This window comes from Enhydra lutris, unplaced genomic scaffold (genome assembly GCF_002288905.1).
Source record: "Enhydra lutris kenyoni isolate GAN:26980312 unplaced genomic scaffold, ASM228890v2 scaffoldscaffold37, whole genome shotgun sequence".
Lineage (NCBI taxonomy): Eukaryota > Metazoa > Chordata > Mammalia > Carnivora > Mustelidae > Enhydra > Enhydra lutris.
In genome coordinates this window covers 12,473,748-12,493,717 of record NW_019154121.1, presented here as the reverse complement: position 1 = coordinate 12,493,717, position 19,970 = coordinate 12,473,748, and the positions used below count along the sequence as shown (strand labels likewise).

General features: G+C 43.6%; 1 protein-coding gene across 1 annotated transcript in view; it reads right to left on the bottom strand.

Moving 5' to 3' along the window:
• The window catches only part of LOC111154482 (RAB38, member RAS oncogene family), a 57,826-nt gene extending 38,380 nt beyond the window's left edge, over positions 1 to 19,446 (bottom strand). The window contains exon 1 of the mRNA XM_022514095.1: positions 19,165 to 19,446. Within this exon, the coding sequence (XP_022369803.1) occupies positions 19,165 to 19,366 (202 nt within the window). The 5' untranslated portion in view covers positions 19,367 to 19,446. The remainder of the gene's footprint in view (positions 1 to 19,164) is intronic.
• Between the last annotated feature and the right edge of the window lie 524 nt (positions 19,447 to 19,970).

Here is a 19,970-nt window from a genome sequence, read left to right as displayed (position 1 = left end):
TTTTTTATTTGAGCAGGGGGGTTGGGGGACAGGCAGAGGGAAAGGGAGAGAGAATCTTTTTTTTAAAATAATTTCTTTATTTTTTTAAATAAACATATAATGTATTTTTATCCCCAGGGGTACAGGTCTGTGAATAGCCAGGTTTACACATTTCACAGCACTCATCATAGCACATACCCTCCCCAATGTCCATATCCCCACTACCCTCTCCCGTCCCCCCTCTCCCCAGCAACCCTCAGTTTGTTTTTTGAGATTGAGTCTTTTACAGTTTGTCTCCCTCCCAATCCCACCTTCTTTCATTTTTTCTTTTCCTACCCCCCAACTCCCCCACATTGCATCTCCACTTCCTCATATCAGGGAGAGCATATGATAGTTGTCTTTCTCCAAATGACTTATTTCGCTAAGCATAATACCCTCTAGTTCCATCCACGTCATTGCAAATGGCAAGATTTCATTTCTTTTGACGGCTGCATAGGATTCCATTGTGTATATATACCACATCTTCTTTATCCATTCATCTGTTGATGGACATCAATAGTTTGGCTATTGTGAACATTGCTGCTATAAACATTCGGGTGCACGTGCCCCTTCGGAGCACCATGTTTGTATCTTTAGGATATATACCCAGTAGTGCAATCGCTGGGTCATAGGGTAGCTCTATTTTCAGTTTTTTGAGGAACCACCACACTGTTTTCCAGAGTGGTTGCACCAGCTTACATTCCCACCAACAGTGTAGGAGGGTTCCCCTGGGAGAGAGAAAATCTTAAGCTGGCTCCACTCAGTGGTGCAGAGCCTGACACAGGGTTTCATGACCCTGAGATCATGACCTGAGCCAAAATCGAGAGTCAGATGGAGCACCTGGGTGGTTCAGTCAGTTGAGCATTTGCCTTGGCTCAGGTCATGATCCCAGGATCCTGGAATTGAGTCCCATATCAGGCCCCCTATTCAGCGGGGATTCTGCTTCTCCATCTCACTCTGCCCCTCCCCTCTGCTCAGGCACACATGCATGCTCTCTCTCTCAAATAAATAAATAAAATCTTAAATTTAAAAAAAAAAAGTCAGATGCTTAACTAACTGAGGCACCCAGGTATCCTGATTATAATTTAATGTTGCAAATCTGAGGCCTATTCTATACTTGTATGATATAGTAAATACTGAAGATACTATTGTAGAAATAAGCTGAAATTAAAGTTATTTCTTTCTCTAAAATACATCACCATGTGTTCATGAACTAGTGTTACATACTAATGCACTTACTCTATATTATACTCTCACTTCCAATAAGTAATCAATAGTGGAGAAAATTAACATTATGCTAACAGTGTTATGCACATATCTGTTGCAACAAGTTTCACACTGGAATGTTATGTTTTTGTTATCATTCTCATCTTCTTAAGAAATAATCCCAAATCTCTTTACTCTATTCAAAATAACGTAAGTTTTGGGTCATGCATAATCCATAAAGCTAAAAGTACCAAGATACTCTCTTTGTTTCCAGGGAATAATAGTACGAAAAGCAGGAGGATGAAACCAAAAGTATGTATGGATCTTGGACAAGGAACTAGAGGAAAACAAATCCATCTGATTACTGTGATGGCCAATAGGACACTATTAAGCTAGTTTTGAAGACTCAGGGAAACCCCACAGAGTAGGATCAGAGTCTGGTTAACATGCTCGTGAGTAGGTTTTCTCCAGTTTTTAGGAGCCCATCTGACCCTGCGGCCATATTTTTGAGACTCTTTCCTCTTCCCTCTTCCCTACTCTGCCCCACCAAGCCAGCGACAGAAGCACATCAAAGCATCACTCTTTTTCCAAGTCCCCTGGACTGATAACCTGGCACTAACCATGAGCAATCTTTGCTCACAAAATTACAAGTGCCCCTAGCCAGAACCACCTTTCAGCAGTTCCCATGACACGTATTGTGCACATCCGAGTGCACAACAAGGTCTCCTTACTGAGTGAAGGAACGGGCCCTAATTCCCTCCCCGCTCCCGGCAGATACATGCAGGCTTAACAAGACGGTAAGAGCCACCCTCTGCCATGTCCCTTCCTTCATCATTGTCACTGCTGTGAGGATCGCCCCATCTCGCTTCATTCATTCACTGAACAACTAAGTTTTGAATGCTTGTTATTTTTCAGGCACTCTTCGAGCAATGAGCAAAAAGAATTAGAGGTCCTTGTTCTAATGAATCTCATGTTCTAGTGGAAAAGATAAAAAGCTGGTAAGGTATATGTAACACTACATTAGCTGGTAAAGTGGTAGGGAGGAAAATAAAGTAGGAAAGGAGAAAATGGTATGTGGGGGTGAGGGCCAAGTTACGCAGGATGGATAGTGAAGGTCCACAGGGAAGTGGTCACTTAAGTAAAGACCCGAAAGAGGTAAAGGAGAAAGTCGTATGGATATTTAGAAGTGCGTTTTTGAAAGAACAATACCAAGAGAGAAAGACTCCGAAGCACAAATGTGTCTGCTAAGTGTTTAGAGAAGAGCAAGGAGTCTATCTGGAGAGGATGGAGCAGGGGAAGAGGAACATGCGGTGAGGCAGGCAGATCTCGGAGTCCAGACTGGAGCCCATTTCAGACCATCGTAGTTAGGCTGCCTTGTATTCTGCAGGAGAGAGGAAAGCACTGAGGACAGAAGGAGTCCTGAAGGAGCAGATGAGAAACATGAATGAAATGGACACCGTGGCTGCTACAGTAAGGAATGATCCACAGAAGTCAAGGTTGGAAGTGGGGAGACAATCATCCTGGCAAGAGAGAATGACGTGGATGGATGTGGTGATGGTGAATGCTGGTAAAGATGGGTTTCTTCCTAAATACATCTGGAGGTCGAGATGCTGTGGAGACATTGTATATGAAATGATTCGAGCAGGACTCCAGAACTTTTGGCTTCAAAGATCAAAAGTATGGAGTTGCTATTAGCTGAGATGGAGAAGATTTTGGAGGTGCAGGTTTTGTGGAAGTAGATCAGGATTCTGATATGTTAAGTCTGAGATGTCTCTTAGGCTGAGATGTTGCGGAGGCAGCTGTGTACACAAGGCTGAAGTTCCAGGGGGCGGTCAGCAGTGGAGATTGAACTGGTACTTTAATTTCCATATGCCTCTGCCGAATTCACCTGATCATTTCCCTAATTAAACACTTTCAGGGATCCACTACTGTTTACAGAAGATGCCACAAACTGGAGGTTGGTTGGGCTGCTAATATATTCTGTGACCCATGCAAGATTTAAGGCAATTTGAACAATTTGCCAACAGTTATAAATTGGAAGATCTCTAGGGGTGCCTGTGTGGCTCAGTCGGTTAAGCCTCCAACTCTTGGTTATGACCCAGGTCATGATCTCATGGGCAGTGGAATAGACCCTGTGTCGGGATCTGAGTTCAGTGCAGTGTCTGCTTGAGATTCTCTCCTTCTGCCCCTCACCCCACTCACAAGTGCCCTCTTGCTCTCTCTCAAATAAATAAATCTTTTTTAAAAATTGGAAGATCTCTGGGGCACCTGGGTGGCTCAGTGGGTTAAAGCCTCTGCCTTCGGCTTAGGTCATAATCTCAGGATCCTAGGATCAAGCCCCACATTGGGCTCTCTGCTCAACAGGGAGCCTGCTTCCTCCTCTCTATCTGCCTGTCTCTCTGCCTACTTGTGATCTCTGTCTGTCAAATAAACAAATAAAATCTTTTAAAAAAAATTGGAAGATCTCTAACAAGACAGATATTGGAATGTCTTGAAAACTCAGAGCATTTAGAGTTACAATATCCACATCATATGAGTAATGTTTGGGAGTTAATTAACTTGAGCCGAGTAGTACCAAATACCCACTTTTAAAGGCAAAATAATTTGCTCACAAGCCATTTCTTTTGCATTGTCACATACCACAGAACACTGCCTCACATTTAAATGTGTGTAATTATATCCATTTTATAAAAATAACTCCAAAATATTTAGAATTTAATGAAATTGATATGACTTTATTTTTAAAAAATTGTTGCTACTGATCCGTTTTTCTTATGGCTCTTGTAGGCTCTTACAAATGGTTACTTAGGATCCCATGTTTGTTCATTTTTGCATCAAAATACTCTTTAGCACACTGGGCCTGTTCCAGTAGATCCACCTAACTATCAGTAGAGTTTTACAAAGAAACAAAATGTGAGCCAGGATTATGGGAAAGCTGTGTTCCCATTTCCTAGGGAAGCAAGGACCAGTAGCTTCGGTGGTCCTAAATTGGAAAAAGATTTTTCAGAGAGAAACTCATCAAAATAGGAGCAAGAGTTTGCCAGGCAGAGAAAAGAGTTCATTTACTTTACCACTTGGGCTCCCAGAAATTTCTTACTGGGGAGGGGGCACCCCAGGGAGAGGAGTGAACCGAATAAAGCAAGATCTTGATCCCACTCACTTATTTGCTATGCCTGCTTAAACTCCTGCTCATTCTTAAGATTCACTTTGAATAAAACCTGTCCCCGATTCAGAACCACCCAAGCTCTTTCTGCAACTTCTTCAGTTTCCCCATTTCACCTCACTACTGGTTGTCATCTCTTATAGGAAATCTTACCTCTGTTCAACAAGATGGTAAAGCTAGAGGCACTGTACTGAATTAAGCTAAAGTGTGCAAGAGTGAGATGACATAAAAAATAACAATTGGTTTTTCAGGTGTCCATAAGGGTGGGTGAATTGTAGTCACCTATTTTAAAAATAAATTTCAAAATATTCCAATTAAATTCTATATTTATATTTAAATTTTAGGCAGTGTATGGGGTGGGGGGAGAGAAACAGAGACAGAGAGAGACAATTAATACCTTAGTACCCAGATTTTTTTGTCAGAATTTATTTTGACTGAGGTCTGACACTACTCAGCTTAGATGAAATAATTCACTTGAATAGAGAATAAATAATGTAATGTCAAATACTGGATAGTGGGAGGGAATGAAACCAAGTCACAGATGAGAGGTTGGCATGAATCAAGATAAAGCAATCAGCATCCCATGTTGTTAATTTAACTACAATTTAAACAAATACCTAACAAACAACCTAAAAATACCTCCACTGAACTATAAGCTCAAATGTGTTAAGAAAAAGGTATGTTTGAATTACTTAGCATTTGAGACATCATCTCTAAGTAACCTTTAAAGATTCTTTTATAAGTAACTCACAAGACAGTAAAAAGTCAGGATTTCTAACACTTTTACAAATAACTCACAAGTCTAGGACTCAGAACCAGACTCTAAAGGTTTCACTCTTGGGGTGCCTGGATGGCTCAGTGGGTTAAAGCCTCTGCCTTTGGCTCAGGTCATGATCCCAGGGTCCTAGGATCGAGCCCCGTATCGGGCTCTCTGCTCGGCAGGGAGCCTGCTTCCCCCTCTCTCTGCCTGCTTCTCTGCCTACTTGTGATCTCTGTCCGTTAAATAAATACATACATACATACATACATACATACATACTTCACTCTTAAAGAATTTCCAGATACCTTTAGAGCTGTAGTTCCCAAAATGTGTACCAAGGTGCTCTGGGGTGTGTCAGTGAACTCACAGGGGTGCAAGTGGATAAACAGGATATCTTAAAATTTCAAGGTAAACACGGAGGTACTCAAGCTCAGTCAAACACCTCAGGAACTGCTAACTTGAGATAGTTCACAATTTTTACATTAGACCATGCTACATTCCTTCTAATGCGATCCTATCTTTTTGAAACAGGTTTTCATAGTTTGTGTGATAAAAAGCAAGAGTCATGTGAAAATCAACGTGAAACAGGAAACGAGGGGGATGATATCTACTCTGACTCAAAATTCTATTCCATGGCCCAAAGGCACACATATACCAACAGTAAATAATTATAGTTACTAAAAACGAAATTCAAAATCTTTTGTCTTCCAATTTTTTTCAAATGGCTACTAAGTTGTTAGAACATAATACTTATTCAATTATTTGGTGCTAACCACTTAATAAATTGAACTTGGTGGGAGGGGGGAAGCCTGGGTGGCTCAGTTAAGAGTCTGCCTTCGGTTCACGTTATGATCTCCATTCAAGTGAATTATCTCATCTAAGCTGAGTAGTGTCAGACCTCAGTCAAAATAAATTCTGACAAAAAAATCTGGGATACTGGGGTATTGTCTCTCTCTGTCTCTGTTTCTCTCCCCCCACCCCATGCACAGCCTAAAATTTAAATATAAATACAGGATTTAATTAGAATATTTTGAAATTTATTTTTAAAATAGGTCACTACAATTCTTCCACCTTCCTTTCTATGATGTTATTGTTTCTGGATACTTGAAAAACCAATTGTTACTTTTTTAAATAGAGATTTTATGTATTTATTTGAGAGAGAGAGTGGGAGTCTGGGCAGGGGTAGGGAAAGGAGTCTGTTTCTCTCGCTTCCTTTCCTCCGGCCACCACCCCTGCCCAGGCTCACGCTCTTTCTCTCAAATAAATACATAAAATCTTTATTTAAAAAAAAAAAAAGATGGTTGTTATTAAGCCAAGCCAACCCCATGGTCTCAGCAGTGATTTACAGTGATTACAACATTTAATTCTTAGCTCTATCTAAAAATATCAAGATTCAAAACATAACTTTTCTTTTAAAATAAATAATGTGTATCTTCTAAATGCCACTTAATCTCTGGAATGGGAAAATGACTGCACTGTTGTATCACACTCAGGAAACAGTAGAACAGAGTAGTCAGAAAACAGCAAACAGAAAACATCTCTGTTCCTACCCAGCACCATCCCTCACGACCTGTATGACTTTTGAGAAGTTTTTTGTGTTTTTTTTCTTCCTTGACTATGTTGTTTTCTAGCTTGTCTAGGCAAAGTTCTCTTGGCTCTGTGATGGGGCTAGTGACAAGACCTACCAGATCCACTCACTGTGAGCAATAAATGAAAGGATACATAAAAACACTTAGTACTGGGCGCCTGGGTGGCTCAGTCGTTAAGTATCTGCCTTTGACTCCATCCCAGGATCCAGCCCCGCTTCAGGCTCCCTGCTCAGCGGGAAGCCTGCTTTTCCTTTTACCACTTTTCCTGCTTGTGTTCCCTCTCTCGCTATGTCTCTCTATCTGTCAAATAAATAAATAAATATTTTAACAAAACAAAACACATATACAGTACCATGCCCGACACTCCATAAATGTTGTCTTTTTTTTTTTTAAGATTTTATTTATTTATTTGACACAGAGAGAGAGAGAGAGAGAGATCACAAGTAGGCAGAGAGGCAGGTAGGGAGGGGAGGGCAAGCAGGCTCCCTGATAAACAGAGAGCCCGATGCGGGGCTCCATCCCAGGACCCTGAGATCATGACCTGAGCTGAAAGAAGAGGCTTAACCCACTGAGCCACCCAGGCGCCCTAAATGTTGGCTCTTAATAACACATTACATTGTACGGAAAAAGTCTTCCCAACAAATAATTTGTCAATTTCCTTTAAATTTTGCGTGAAATTAGACTGCAAATTGCGTGGATCCCTCTCACTACGGATATTCTCTTTGTCCACATTAGGCTGAGGGGCTACATAAGAAGCTAAGTTGTTCACACTTTTCTTGAGAGAACAGTTTTGTGCAAGGCTGATGAGGAAGAAAGGTTAATAATATATCGGGCTACAGGCACTTGGGTGGCTCAGTGGGTTAAGCCATTGCCTTCAGCTCAGGTCATGATCTCAGGGTCCTGGGGTCGAGTCCCACATTGGGCTCTCTGCTCAGCGGGGAGCCTGCTTCCCTCTCTCTCTCTCTGCCTGCCTCTCTGCCTACTTGTGATCTCTCTCTGTCAAATAAATAAATAAAATCTTTAAAAAACAACAATAATAATAATATACCAGGCTAAAAGAGGCTACAATAAGTAGGGACTCGGAGCAAAAAGAAAGAACTCTGATTTCTCTGAAACTATTGACCATCCTCTCCTAAAATTCTTTCTCCTTTGCTTCCCAAAAAACCCACACTTGCTTGGTTCTCCCCAAAGTGTAGTACTTTCTTCTTCTCTACCTCTTTGCTGACTTCACAGTCATTTCATTAAATCATGTCACAACCCTGGCAAGGTCTGCTAAAGCACACCAAGGATATGGGAAAGGTGGGAAATAACTCTTAATACAAGGCTAAAGGAAGAAGTGCTACTACACGGAGGAAAAAAAAAAAAAAAGGTTGCATGAGATTCAAGAGAAGAATGAGAGAATTAGGGAAGTCTGCAGAGGAGTTGCCCTTCTAGATGAATCTTTTTTTTTTTCTTCTAGATGAATCTTAAACATTAGATAAGATTTGGGTATGTGGAAACAAAGGGAAGGGTATGTGAACCAGCAAGAAGGGAAGGAGCAAGGCAATGAACACGGGGTGTAAGCAAGGAAGCAAGAGGTTCAAATGGCCAAATTTTCAGCCTCATAATGGAGAGCAGAGGAAATAATATTAGGAATGTTATCTGACCCAGACCTGGAAGTCTCTGGGTATTCCCAATCTCATCATCCTGTCTTCTGCATTGCATAAATTTCCAGAGGGCTGGGTGCCCATAAAATTCAATTATTTTTGTGTCTCAGTGCTTAAGACTACACCAAAACATCTAGTTTTAAAAAATCAGCTTTTAGGGCGCCTGGGTGGCTCAGCGGGTTAAGCCGCTGCCTTCGGCTCAGGTCGTGATCTCAGGGTACTGGGATCGAGTCCCACATGGGGCTCTCTGCTCAGCGGGGAGCCTGCTTCCCTCTCTCTCTCTCTGCCTGCCTCTGTCTGCTGTGATCTCTCTCTGTCAAATAAATAAATAAAATCTTTAAAAAAAAATCAGCTTTTAATTCTTCAAATTTCATCATTAATAACCCAGAGATGCCTGCATTCTGGTTCCAGTTCTACTATTAACTAGCTCTAAAAGCCTGAGAAACGAAGGCAAACCCTCTCTCAGAGCACTGCTTTCTCTTCTATAAAAGGAAAGGTTGGGTTTGATGAGCCCTCAAGATCTTAACTCTGTGAAAATTACCCTTCAAAATTATTACTTCTTCTAATGTGTCAAAAATTCATTACAATAGTTTTGCCACTTGACCTTCAAATGAATGACACTTCATTTCAAATTATAAAGATATGGTTAAATGATGAAGTGCAGCTTTTAAGAATGGTCTTTAAGGTCACTCCCCAGTTTTTATGATGAAAAAATGAAACAGAATGCTACTTTCAGAAAAGTGACTACCATATTTATCAGATTTATAGTGTCTACATTTTTAATACATTAATATTCATAAAATTATGAAATCTTTTAAGCATAACAAATTAAGGGATTTTGTTTTGTTTTGTTTTAATGAAGAAATTTTTAGGTCAATGATAGACCTGGGAATTGAAGCCATGATGAAATAGTTGACTAGAAAGCTTGAATGAACAAGCACTTGAGGCCCTGCTAACTACCAAGAACAATGCTGGGAGCTAGGATTATAGATTGGAAAGGCATTCCAGTAGAGCAGTAGAAGGCTTCTAAGCCGGGACAAGCATGGCTATTACAGGAACAGAGAAACAGCGCCTCCCATGGGCACATGAGCTCAACAGACATTTCTTAAAGGAGGTGAGGTGGGCTGAGTGACCAAGAATCCATAGGAGTTATCTAAGTGAAAAAGAGGAAAGTATATTTAGCCAGCGACTGTCATATGAGCCATAGCACAGAGGGGGTGAGAGGTGAATTGAAGCCACCGAAAGAGATCTGGAATGGTCAAGAGTCCGAGGTATGAAAGATGAGGCTGGAATGGGTGACCTCAAACTTCACGGTAAAAAAGTTTAGCCTCTAATTCTGAAAGAGATGGTGATCCACCAAAGAATGCCAAACAGGAGAATTTCTGATTGGAGAATGAAGCCATGCTCAAAACTCTCACCTCTGTGGACTACAAACTGATGGGTGGGGGAGTGGGGGAGCTTGGGGAAGGGACGGATGTTAGGAAGCTGCTACAGTGGTCCTGATGAGTCATGAAGACACAGGCCACCACAAAGGGATAACACAGAGTTAGTTTTCAAGACAGAAGAGATAGAATTTGATTAATACCTGCAAGTAAGAAACTAAAAGGAGTGGGGAATGCTGGAAGTTAAAACCTGAGTTATTTTCAAAGAGTAATTTATGATCATATTGTTTCTTTATTAAATTTTCAAACAGTTAAAAAAAAAAAAGTGGAACTCAGTAATGTAAAACCCAGGCTACAGAGTCTTGACCTTGCCAAGTCAGACACTACTCTAACACACTAATCTAGAAGATGAGGATCTTGCCTTGATGGAATAAACATGACTTCTACCCCCAGGAGAAGCAGGGCCAACATATACCTCTGGGACTCTCCATCTCAGAATCAAGAGAAAGAAAGAAAAGTAAAGAGGGGCAGGGGCAGGGTGGTTCTTAATGACTTGAAAGCTTTGCAGGATTCCCCAGAGTGAATCATAAGAAGATGGAGAGAAAAGGGCTCTAAGCCTTTCTATAAAGCAACTACTCTCAAAAACTCTTCAGGTGAGTGATGACTCCAGTATCCAACCACTGTCACTGAGCAGCCACTGTGGGCCAGGCGCCATGTTCTACTCAGGCTTGGTCCAGTTTCCTCACCTCCAAAATTAGAAATAATAAGACCAATTTGTCACAAGCAGGGTGGTATTTAAATTGCAAAAACTGCCTTGGCAAACTGATCAATGTAAGAGATTACCTTTGACCTTTAGCTTAGCATATATGTCCTTTCATGGTTTGTGTGCTCCCTCACCAAGCCCTCCTCCCATGTTGTAACCTGTAGCGATGCCAGATTACCACTGACCACACCATGTCTCCTCACGTTCACACCACAGCTAGGGTAGGTGTCCTGTTTTGACTTTCTTCTAACACTTCCCCTTCAGAACACTCATCAAAACGTGATCAAATAATTATCTCTCTGCTTTATGTCCCACCAGGCTATCATATTCCATAATTGCAAAAATTGATCCACTTTGTTTATCCCTAAGTCCCTCAGCTCACCAAGAGAATGAATAAATTTTCCCAGGCAAAATCTTACACCTCTCAAATGCTCAAATTTTAAAATGACTTTGTAAATAAAATTCAGTATAATAAAACAAAAACAAATATTTAAGTACTGCTTCAACACTCAAAGACAATAGCTGTATTCGTGACAAGCCACAATGACATGGATCCTGTGTTTCCTCTTGACCTGGTCAGGCCTCAAGGACTCCCTGCTGCACCTCACCCACTCTTCCCTCAACGGTTCTGTGACTTGAAATATGTCCTCTTTTTTGCCATCAGCCTTCCTATCACCTCATCTCTAGTGTTTTAATTCCCCATTTCATGACATGCATAATCTATAGGCAATAGGGAGCCACCAAAGCAATGTTCCAGAAAGATGAACTTGACCTTGGGACACATAACAACTGAAGGAAGAAGAGACTAGTCAGATGGCTATTACAGAAGAAAAACAGGGAAGTAATAATAGCGCTGTCCTTGGTCTACAGCAGTGGCAAGAGAAGCATAATCACTATCTGAGTTGGAGGGTCAAAGAAGAAAATATGGCAGACGTTTCAAGTCCAAGTGACTAATGGGAAAGGTATATACCAAGTCCAGCGAATGGGGAAAGATGCCTAGTTTAGACATATAAAATATCGTCCTTTACTACTTATCATTAAGAGGGATGATTGTGCATTGGGGAGGGTATGTGCTATGGTGAGTGCTGTGAAGTGTGTAAGCCTGACGATTCATAGACCTGTACCCCTGGGGCAAATAATACATTATATGTTAGTAAAAAAAATTTTTTTAAAAAGAAGGATGATTGCACATGTTCTCTGTATTCTTCTGTTGTTGTTCTCTGTATTCTCTGTTGTTGTTACTGTCATTTTCTACTTTACAATTTTGCTACATTCAGCATATTTTACTTCACTAATAGAGAAAAAACAACAATCTGCTTTTTCATGCCACTTTGCTATGACATATTGATCCTGCCAGATATATGAGAGATCGTGATGGAGATGGCCAGCAGGAAGACCAAACTGTAGGTCTGAAGGTCATGGAAGTCAAGGTTAGATGCACGATTTTGGAGACACCTGCATGGAGTTTAAAGCCATGGGAACATGTAAGACTCTCAAGAGAAGGAGACAAAACTGAAGAGAGCCAGAGGATGAACTTCAGCCTCAAGCTGTAGAGCCCTGAAATCACTGATCACAGGGAGTAACAGGTTGTAGGTAAGAGGACTGGAAATATTCCACGAGCCAGAGGCTTTATCCTACCTGCTCAGTTGTTATTTTTTGTTTTGTTTTTTTTTTTAAGATTTTATTTATTTACTTGACAGAGAGAGATCACAAGTAGGAAGAGAGAGAGAGGGAAGCAGGCTCCCTGCCGAGCAGAGAGCCCAATGCGGGGCTCGATCCCAGGACCCTGGGATCACGACCTGAACCAAAGGCAGAGGCTTAACCCACTGAGCCACCCAGGCGCCCATACCTTCTCAGTTTTAAGCTCAGAGAATGGACAGATGTGGTACAGGCAGGATCTCTGTACCACCAGAATATTTTGGAGTGTCCTTCTTGATACAGTTCATTCACTGTTACAGTGATTTGCTTTGGTGCCACCACGCCCATCAAACCATGAACTTCTTGAGGTCAGCAACCAAGCCTTGTTTGCTTCTTTATCCTTCTTTGTCTTCCCCTCATCTAGAACTGTCTCTAACACATACCACCCATTTCATATACATTTGTGCTGAAGAAACCAGCCACACACCTTAGAGCTATTCCTCCCCATCCTGTCCTTCTCTCAAATGACTTAGCTTTGGTCAGACTCCTATGCGCTCTCCTGTCAGAACGCAGAGGTCCCACATGCCTAATGCTCACATGTCTGTGACTGAGATTCTACAGATTGCCCCGCAAAAAGCCCCAGGGTGCTTTGCCCACACACCATTCACCCTACTTAGAAAGTTCCCCATCTTACTGCGTGTACACACTGCTTACCTCTAAGCACAAACCATGTTAGTCCGGATGGTATTTAGAAAATCTGTAATTAGCCAGGCTAGAAACAAGGCAATAAACTGCCCAGCAGAGAGTAGCCCAGACTTGACACACATTTTTGTTTGTTTGTTTGACATGTGGTTGCCAAATTTAGCTCATTCTACATTTCTAGATCTATTATGTTGACATTTAAGACCCTTCTTCTAAAACTCCTTGGAGAATTACAGTCTTTAAGAATTAGACACTGAAGAGAGTCAAATCTAAAACCTGCCTTCTCCACCCCACCGCCACCACCCCCCATCGAATTTCACAATGTGGAAGCATTTCATAAACCCTGAAACAACAAAGCACCGTGATGCAGATGAATCTCATGGCTACTGGCATGGGGACTCCATGTCCCAGGGCTCCTGACTCTAGGCCCTGGCTGCCTCCCCATCACTCTGCCTGTTAGATAATGTCCTCCAATGTTTCTTTGTCACACAGTTTAGGCAGGGAAAGTTACCAGCAGAAGTGCCTGATGGAAATATTTTCCTTGGCCACTTGCTGACTCTTGCAACCCTGGGCAAGTCCCTTACCTCTGATTCTTGTTTTTCTCTAATATAAAATAGGTGTAATACTACCTGATCTGTGTATACACTCAGCGATGCTGGGCAGGTCAAGCAGGAAAATGTACGTGAAGGTAGTTCGTACTAACGGTTAAGAACAAGATTAAGAGCTAACATTTATTCACCAGGTGTTATACGTCAAGCAGGCACCACTTCCCAGGAATTACCTCATTTTATTTTTTTAACAACTCTAAGGAGCAGGTTCTGCTACTGTCCTTGGTTTACAGACAGGAAACCACGGCTCAGACATGTAAGTGACTTGCACCTGTCCCAAAGCTGGCAAGGGAAGAAGTTGGAAGAAGCTGGCCCATATAACCTGGGCACACCGAAAATACTTTAGAACTGGCAGAAACTGCAAGAGATTACATAATACAAATATGTGATATCCCAGGAGAATGAAACAAGAGCCTTTTTGTAGATGAGGCATCTGAGGTCGAGCAAGGTCTAGCAACTGAGGTCCCATAGTTTGCCCAGCGTCAAGTAGTATATTTTTAAACATATTTAGAATATGTCTAGGGATGCTTGGATGGCTCAGTCGGTTAAGTGTCCAACTCTTGATTTCAGTTCAGGTCCTCATCTCAGGGTCATGAGATCAAGCTCCACACCAGGCTTGAGCTCAGCAGGGAGTCTGCTTGAGATTCTCCTCTCCCCGACCCTCGCTGACCCTCCTCTCCGCTCTCATGCACTCTCTCTCTCTGAAATAAATAGATAAATCTTTTTTTATTTACTTGTTTTTAATTAATTTATTTTTTTTAGATTTTATTTATTTATTTGACAGATATCACAAGTAGGCAGAGAAGCAGGCAGAGAGAGAGGGGGGTGGGAAGCAGGCTCCCTGCCGAGCAGAGAGCCCGACGCGGGACTCGATCCCAGAACCCTGAAATCATGACCTGAGCCAAAGGCAGCGGCCCAACCCACTGAGCCACCCAGGTGCCCCGATAAATCTTTTTTTAAAGAAAGAATGTGTCTGAAGTATTTTATTTTGAGGGCACCTAAGTGACTCAGTTAAGCATCTACCTTCAGCTCAGGTCTTGATCCCAGAGTCCCCGGATCAAGCCCCACACTGGCCTCCCTGCTGGCGACTGGAGTCCGCTTCTCCCTCTACCCCTCACCCCACTTCTGCTCTCTCTAATAAATAAAATCTTTAAAAAAGAAATAAATAAAGTATTTTTTAAAATTTTTTAAAGATTTATTTATTTGTGAGACAGGGAGCAAGAGTGGGGGAGGGAGAGAGAGAATCCTAAGCAGGCTCCATGCCCAGTGTGGAACCTGATGTGGGGCTCCATCTCACAATCCTGAGATCATGACCTAAGCCAAAATCAAGAGTCAGATGCATAACTGACAGAGCCACCCAGACACCCCCGAAGTATTTTATTTTTAAATTGTGGGAAGTAGAGCAAAGCTGTTAGAAACCTTGGTACTGGATTCCATGGCCAAATTTTAAATTCCAGCACTACCACTTAACCAACTATGTTACTGGGGAATTAAAAATTAAGTATGTGTATTATACACATAATAATAAACGCTTAAGAAATGTTAGCTGCTATTACTACGACTGTCCCAAATCCTCCAGCTGTGGTCCCAAAGCACACAAAGAGTTCTAGACAAAACTGTACCATTCTCTTTGAAAATGCTGGTGGAATAATTACAGTAATCAGATTTGGAGAGGAATAGAAAAGAGAGTCTCAAATGTGAACCTTTTGCTTACTTTTTTTCCTGATAAATCTATTTTAAAAACTCTACAACCAAGAATCAAATTTTCAGAAATAGATATTCATTCTATTTCATCCCACTACCTGTACAGTCGTTCTGATTAATATCCAGAAACATGTTAGAAATGGGAAGAAGGCAAGGATAACCTTAGGTAAATCTAAAGAAGCAACACAGGAAGAAAGAAAGAAAGAAAGAAAGAAAGAAAGAAAGAAAGAAAGAAAGAAAGATAGAAGTAATACCTTTCAATTGGAGGAGGGTATAATCCCAGGGGACCAACTATGCCCCAGGCACTCACAGGCCTGTCTCTAAGAGCATGGCTTGATTCCAAGTCACATAGAACTGTATTAATTGGGCTCTTCCACTTAATAGGTAGGTGGCCTTGGGCGGAGTGACTTAATTTCTCTTGACACTGTCAAGAGCTCTGGAAGCCAGAGCTGACCCAGCTGCTCCTCCGTGATAGAATCTTTGGGACTCAGGATGATTGCCATTCCCTGTGAGGTTTGTGGAATTTACCATGTTGGTTTTCAGCCTACTTCACAAGCCCTGAGAGGTATTTAAAAAAAAGAAAAAAAAAAGTTTTCTGTTTTTTGTTTTTATTAAGTAATCTCTATGCCCAATGTGGGGCTGGAACTCATGACCGGGGAGATCAAGAGTCACATGCTCTACAGGCTGAGCCAGCCAGGCACCCCCTGAGAGGTATTTTTTGGAGTCTTTCAGGAATAGATTGGTCAGTCAAAGTGGCTACAAGAGACATATCACAGAATTTAGTCGGACACGTACAGACCATGAGTTGGCATTGAATCAAATGAATATCAAAAATCTCATGAGCAAAGATTCCCTCCATTGCAGATGGATATGATATTCTATCAATGACAGGGCCTGTCCTCTCTATGTCATCCATCCTCTCAACCACCTCAAAGTGTGGCCCTCCTGTTCACACTTTAGCTTCACCTGTTCTTTCCACACACATAGCAGAGTTGAGCCCAAAGGAGAGAGAGAAGCATTCTTAGGTCTGGACAGACAGGCTGATCTGAAGGTGCTGTAAGGTACGCTTAGCTGACTAGAGTCTGAGTGGGTACTTGAGGTTGGATTTCGTATGAATTCACTCCTCACAGGGCTACCTATGTAGTTTGAAATATGTCACCACGATGTTCCACTCAACCCTTCCACAAGGGCCCAACTTCCCCACAACAAGTAGGGCCTGATTCCCAGCTTCTAACACAGCTCATGAGGGCCTTTGGGCTGGAGGCTGCCAAAGGCACGTTACCACTGAACATCAGAGCCCTGGGAAAAAGTAGTTCCCCTCCTGAGATACTACACACCACTACAGCTGTACAACCGACTTTCCAAACTCCTCAGACTTCTTATTTGCACAGACTTCTGTGGCTATAGCCTCCCCCAACAACTTCAGTCCAGAACCACAGCTTCAGAGGCATTTCTTCTTTTTTTTTTCTTTTTTTTTTAAGATTTTATTTATTTACTTGAGAGAGAGAGAGAAAGCACAAAGGGAGAGGGGGAAGCAGGCGTCCAGCTGAGCAGGGAGCCTGACATTGGGCTCCAACCCAGGACCCCAGGTTCATGACCAGAGCCCAAGGCAGACACTTAACCGACTGACCCGCCCTTGTGCCCCTGCTATGCAGTCTCTTAAAAAAAAAAAAAAAAAATTGACAAACGATTACTTCATATGAGACTAGAGAGAAAGCAAGAAGCTTAGTGAGGAGGTTAATGTAATAGTCCAGGTGAGAAAAGAGGGTGACTTAAAATGAGGGTGACACCCAGGTGCCTCCTCAGGAGGCATTTCGAAATTTGGTGCTTAAATTGTTCATGACAGCATGCTGTACCACGGATAAAGCTGAAAAATGGTGCTGGGTATTTTGGACCAGATTATAGATGTAATATAGGACTCCTCATTTATTATAACTTAGCACATTCGTATGTCTTCTTGCCTACCATTATACATGTTATTGTCACAATAATCCCTGAGGTTCTCCTGGATAGTAGGTACTGTCACCTTTAGGTGGCATTTGTTGGTTGCCCATTTCTCATTTACTGGGAGAAAGCATCCTGCCTAATTTATAGATAAGGCAACTGAGATCAGGAGGTTAAGAAACTTGCCTAAAACAGCTCAGGACATGTGGGGTAAAACAGGGATACAGTCAAAAGTGGTTCGCCTCTGGAATTTGGACTCTTAATTACTATGCCTTTCTACCTTCTCTGAGATTCACGGACATTCTCTAACATGCTAAGGTCACATCCGTACTTGCGTTTGACACAAAAGTCTAAATGACAGCTACATCCCCTTTGAAACAGTAAGTTCCTTCTAAACTTGAGTTCTAGATATATCAGCACAGCCAGAAGAGTTTTCAGACATTAAAACATCCAACAACGGAAGTGCAGAGACTTACAGTGGCTTTTCTAGATGAAAAGCCCAGTCAGTGGCTGATGGCATCATCTGGTCCCTGATAACCCCCTGTGCCACCAGAGCTGCTGAAGATGACTCCAAATGTAGCAATCTGTTCACATGCCGAAAGTTTTATCGTAAGACTCAGCGGCTCATGATTAAAGAAGCACCGGAGTCCCCAGAAACAGAAATACCCTTTCAGAAATTTTCCACATTTACTCTTGCTTCAAGCCATGATTAAGTGCTTCCCAGACAAATACACCAGCTAAAAAGGAACCTGTTTTCTGAAAGAGAAGTGGCAGGTTTGGGTCCAGCACTTAAGCAAAGGCTCCTGGTACCACAATGAACAGCCAGAGGTGAAGTGGCACTGTTTACACAGAATCCCAGAGGACCTTGAAACATCGGAGCAGGAAGATTCCTGAGCTGCGGTGGCCAATCCCTTTCCACTTAACAGGGATGCAACTGAGCAGAAGGGACCTGTCTGGAGCCACTGGGCAGGTTGGTGAGTGACAGAGCCAAGATCTGTAATGAGGGGTTGGACATGCCCAGGTTGCAAACAGCTTCAGTCCAAGGGCTCACACATTTGCCTCACGTTTGCCTGACTCCCCCACCCAACTTGGGGGACAAACTCTCAGAAGCAAACTCTGGTTTCAAACATTGTAATGAAGCTTCTCATTTCCCAGATCTCTCAGTGAAAACTTTATGGGCAAATCAAGAAATCTTAGGGCTAATGTCATAGACTCTTTGACAAAAGTGCCCCTAAGGTAGGTGCATGGCTCCTTTTCTTTTTTCTTTAAGATTTTATTTATTTATTTGACAGGGAGAGCACAAGCAGGGGGAGTGGCAGGCAGAGGGAGAAGCAAGCTCCCCTCTAAGCAGGGACCCCCATGCGGGGCTTGATCCAATACCAGGGTCCTGCTCAACCGACAAAGCCACCCAGGCGCCCCACCGGCTCCTTTCCAAGGACCACAGAGAGCCAGAGAGAAACACAGAAATAAGACTTTGCCCCAAAAACATATACACGAGGATCCTTGGCTTCCTTAAAGCTGGACCTCAAACTCGCTTGACTGAGAGGGGGTAGGAGTTGGAATGAACTAAGTAAGCAGTTAAAAACAGCAGTTGGGGGACAACAGGTGGGTAAGAGCCCTTCTAGCCCGGAACGCTCCTGGTTCCCACTGTTAACCGGTCTCAGGGCTTCCCCCTTGGTGGCTGGCATGACACTAAGGGCCGCGTCACCGGCAGCGTCGCCCACGCCCGGAAAAAGAGCCAGAGACCAAGAACTCCAGACAGTCTCCCCCTGGGTCCCTGGGGAGGCCCGCACGGGGTCGAGAGATCCCAGGGGAGGGTGTGCGAGGGAGTTCGAGCAACAGCGCCAAAGCGCCAGGGAATGCACTTGAAGTTTCAGCGAGCGAGACAGAAAAACTTTTGTTTCCTCGGAAACCAAGTTTCCAACGCACCAGGAGAAGTCTCGTGCGGTGCGGCGCCCGGGACCGGCCCGCAGCCCCTCGCCCCAGAACTGCAGGGCCGCTGCGAGGCCCCCGTGCCCTCGCCGCTCCCCCGGGGCCTCACCTGCGATGTCCCAGAGCTGCAGGCGCACCACCGTCTCCGGGTCCCAGTGCAGCACCTTGAGCGCGAAGTCCACGCCGATGGTGGCCCGGTAGTGCGAGGAGAAGTTCTGGTGCACGTAGCGCTTGATGATGCTGGTCTTGCCCACGCCCAGGTCGCCGATCACCAGCAGCTTGTACAGGTGCTCCTTGTGCGGGGCCTGCATCCTGGCTGGCCGCCCGCGTGCCGTGCCGGACCGGGGAGCGCAGCCGGGACCTGGGCGGGAGACCGACTCCGGGAGCACGAGTGCGGACGCCGGGGAGAGGAGCGGCGGGGCGGGGGCGAGGGGCGGAACTCCTCCCCCGCCGCCTGGAGAAACGCCCAGACAGGCGCCCAGGGGTTAATCCTCCTTCCTTTCCCGCGGTCGCGCGCCGCCTGGGAGGGGGGGTGGAGAAGGGAGCGTCTCCGGGGACTGGCAACCAGGGGGCTCCCGTCTTAATGCCTGTTGCAAAGGTTATTCGTGCAGCACTTTACAGAAGCACTCTCCTCGCCTGTGATCCTGAACACAAAGCTTTGAGGTGTGGGCTTTATTTTCCACGTTTTCCGTGCGGGAAAACTGCGTGTGGAAAAGTTCAGCGCATTGCAGGACATTGAAGTGACAAGCCCGGGGGATCTCAGGGCTCCTGAGCTCAGAGACCCGCCCCCAGCCCTCACTGTAGGGAGAGCTTGGAAGAGAGGCAGCTGAGAATACAATTTCAGGAGGAAGGGTCAGGGTCTGGGTCCCTTATGCACTGGTTTTTTGAGGTGAGTGGCCCTGGGCAAGTCATTTG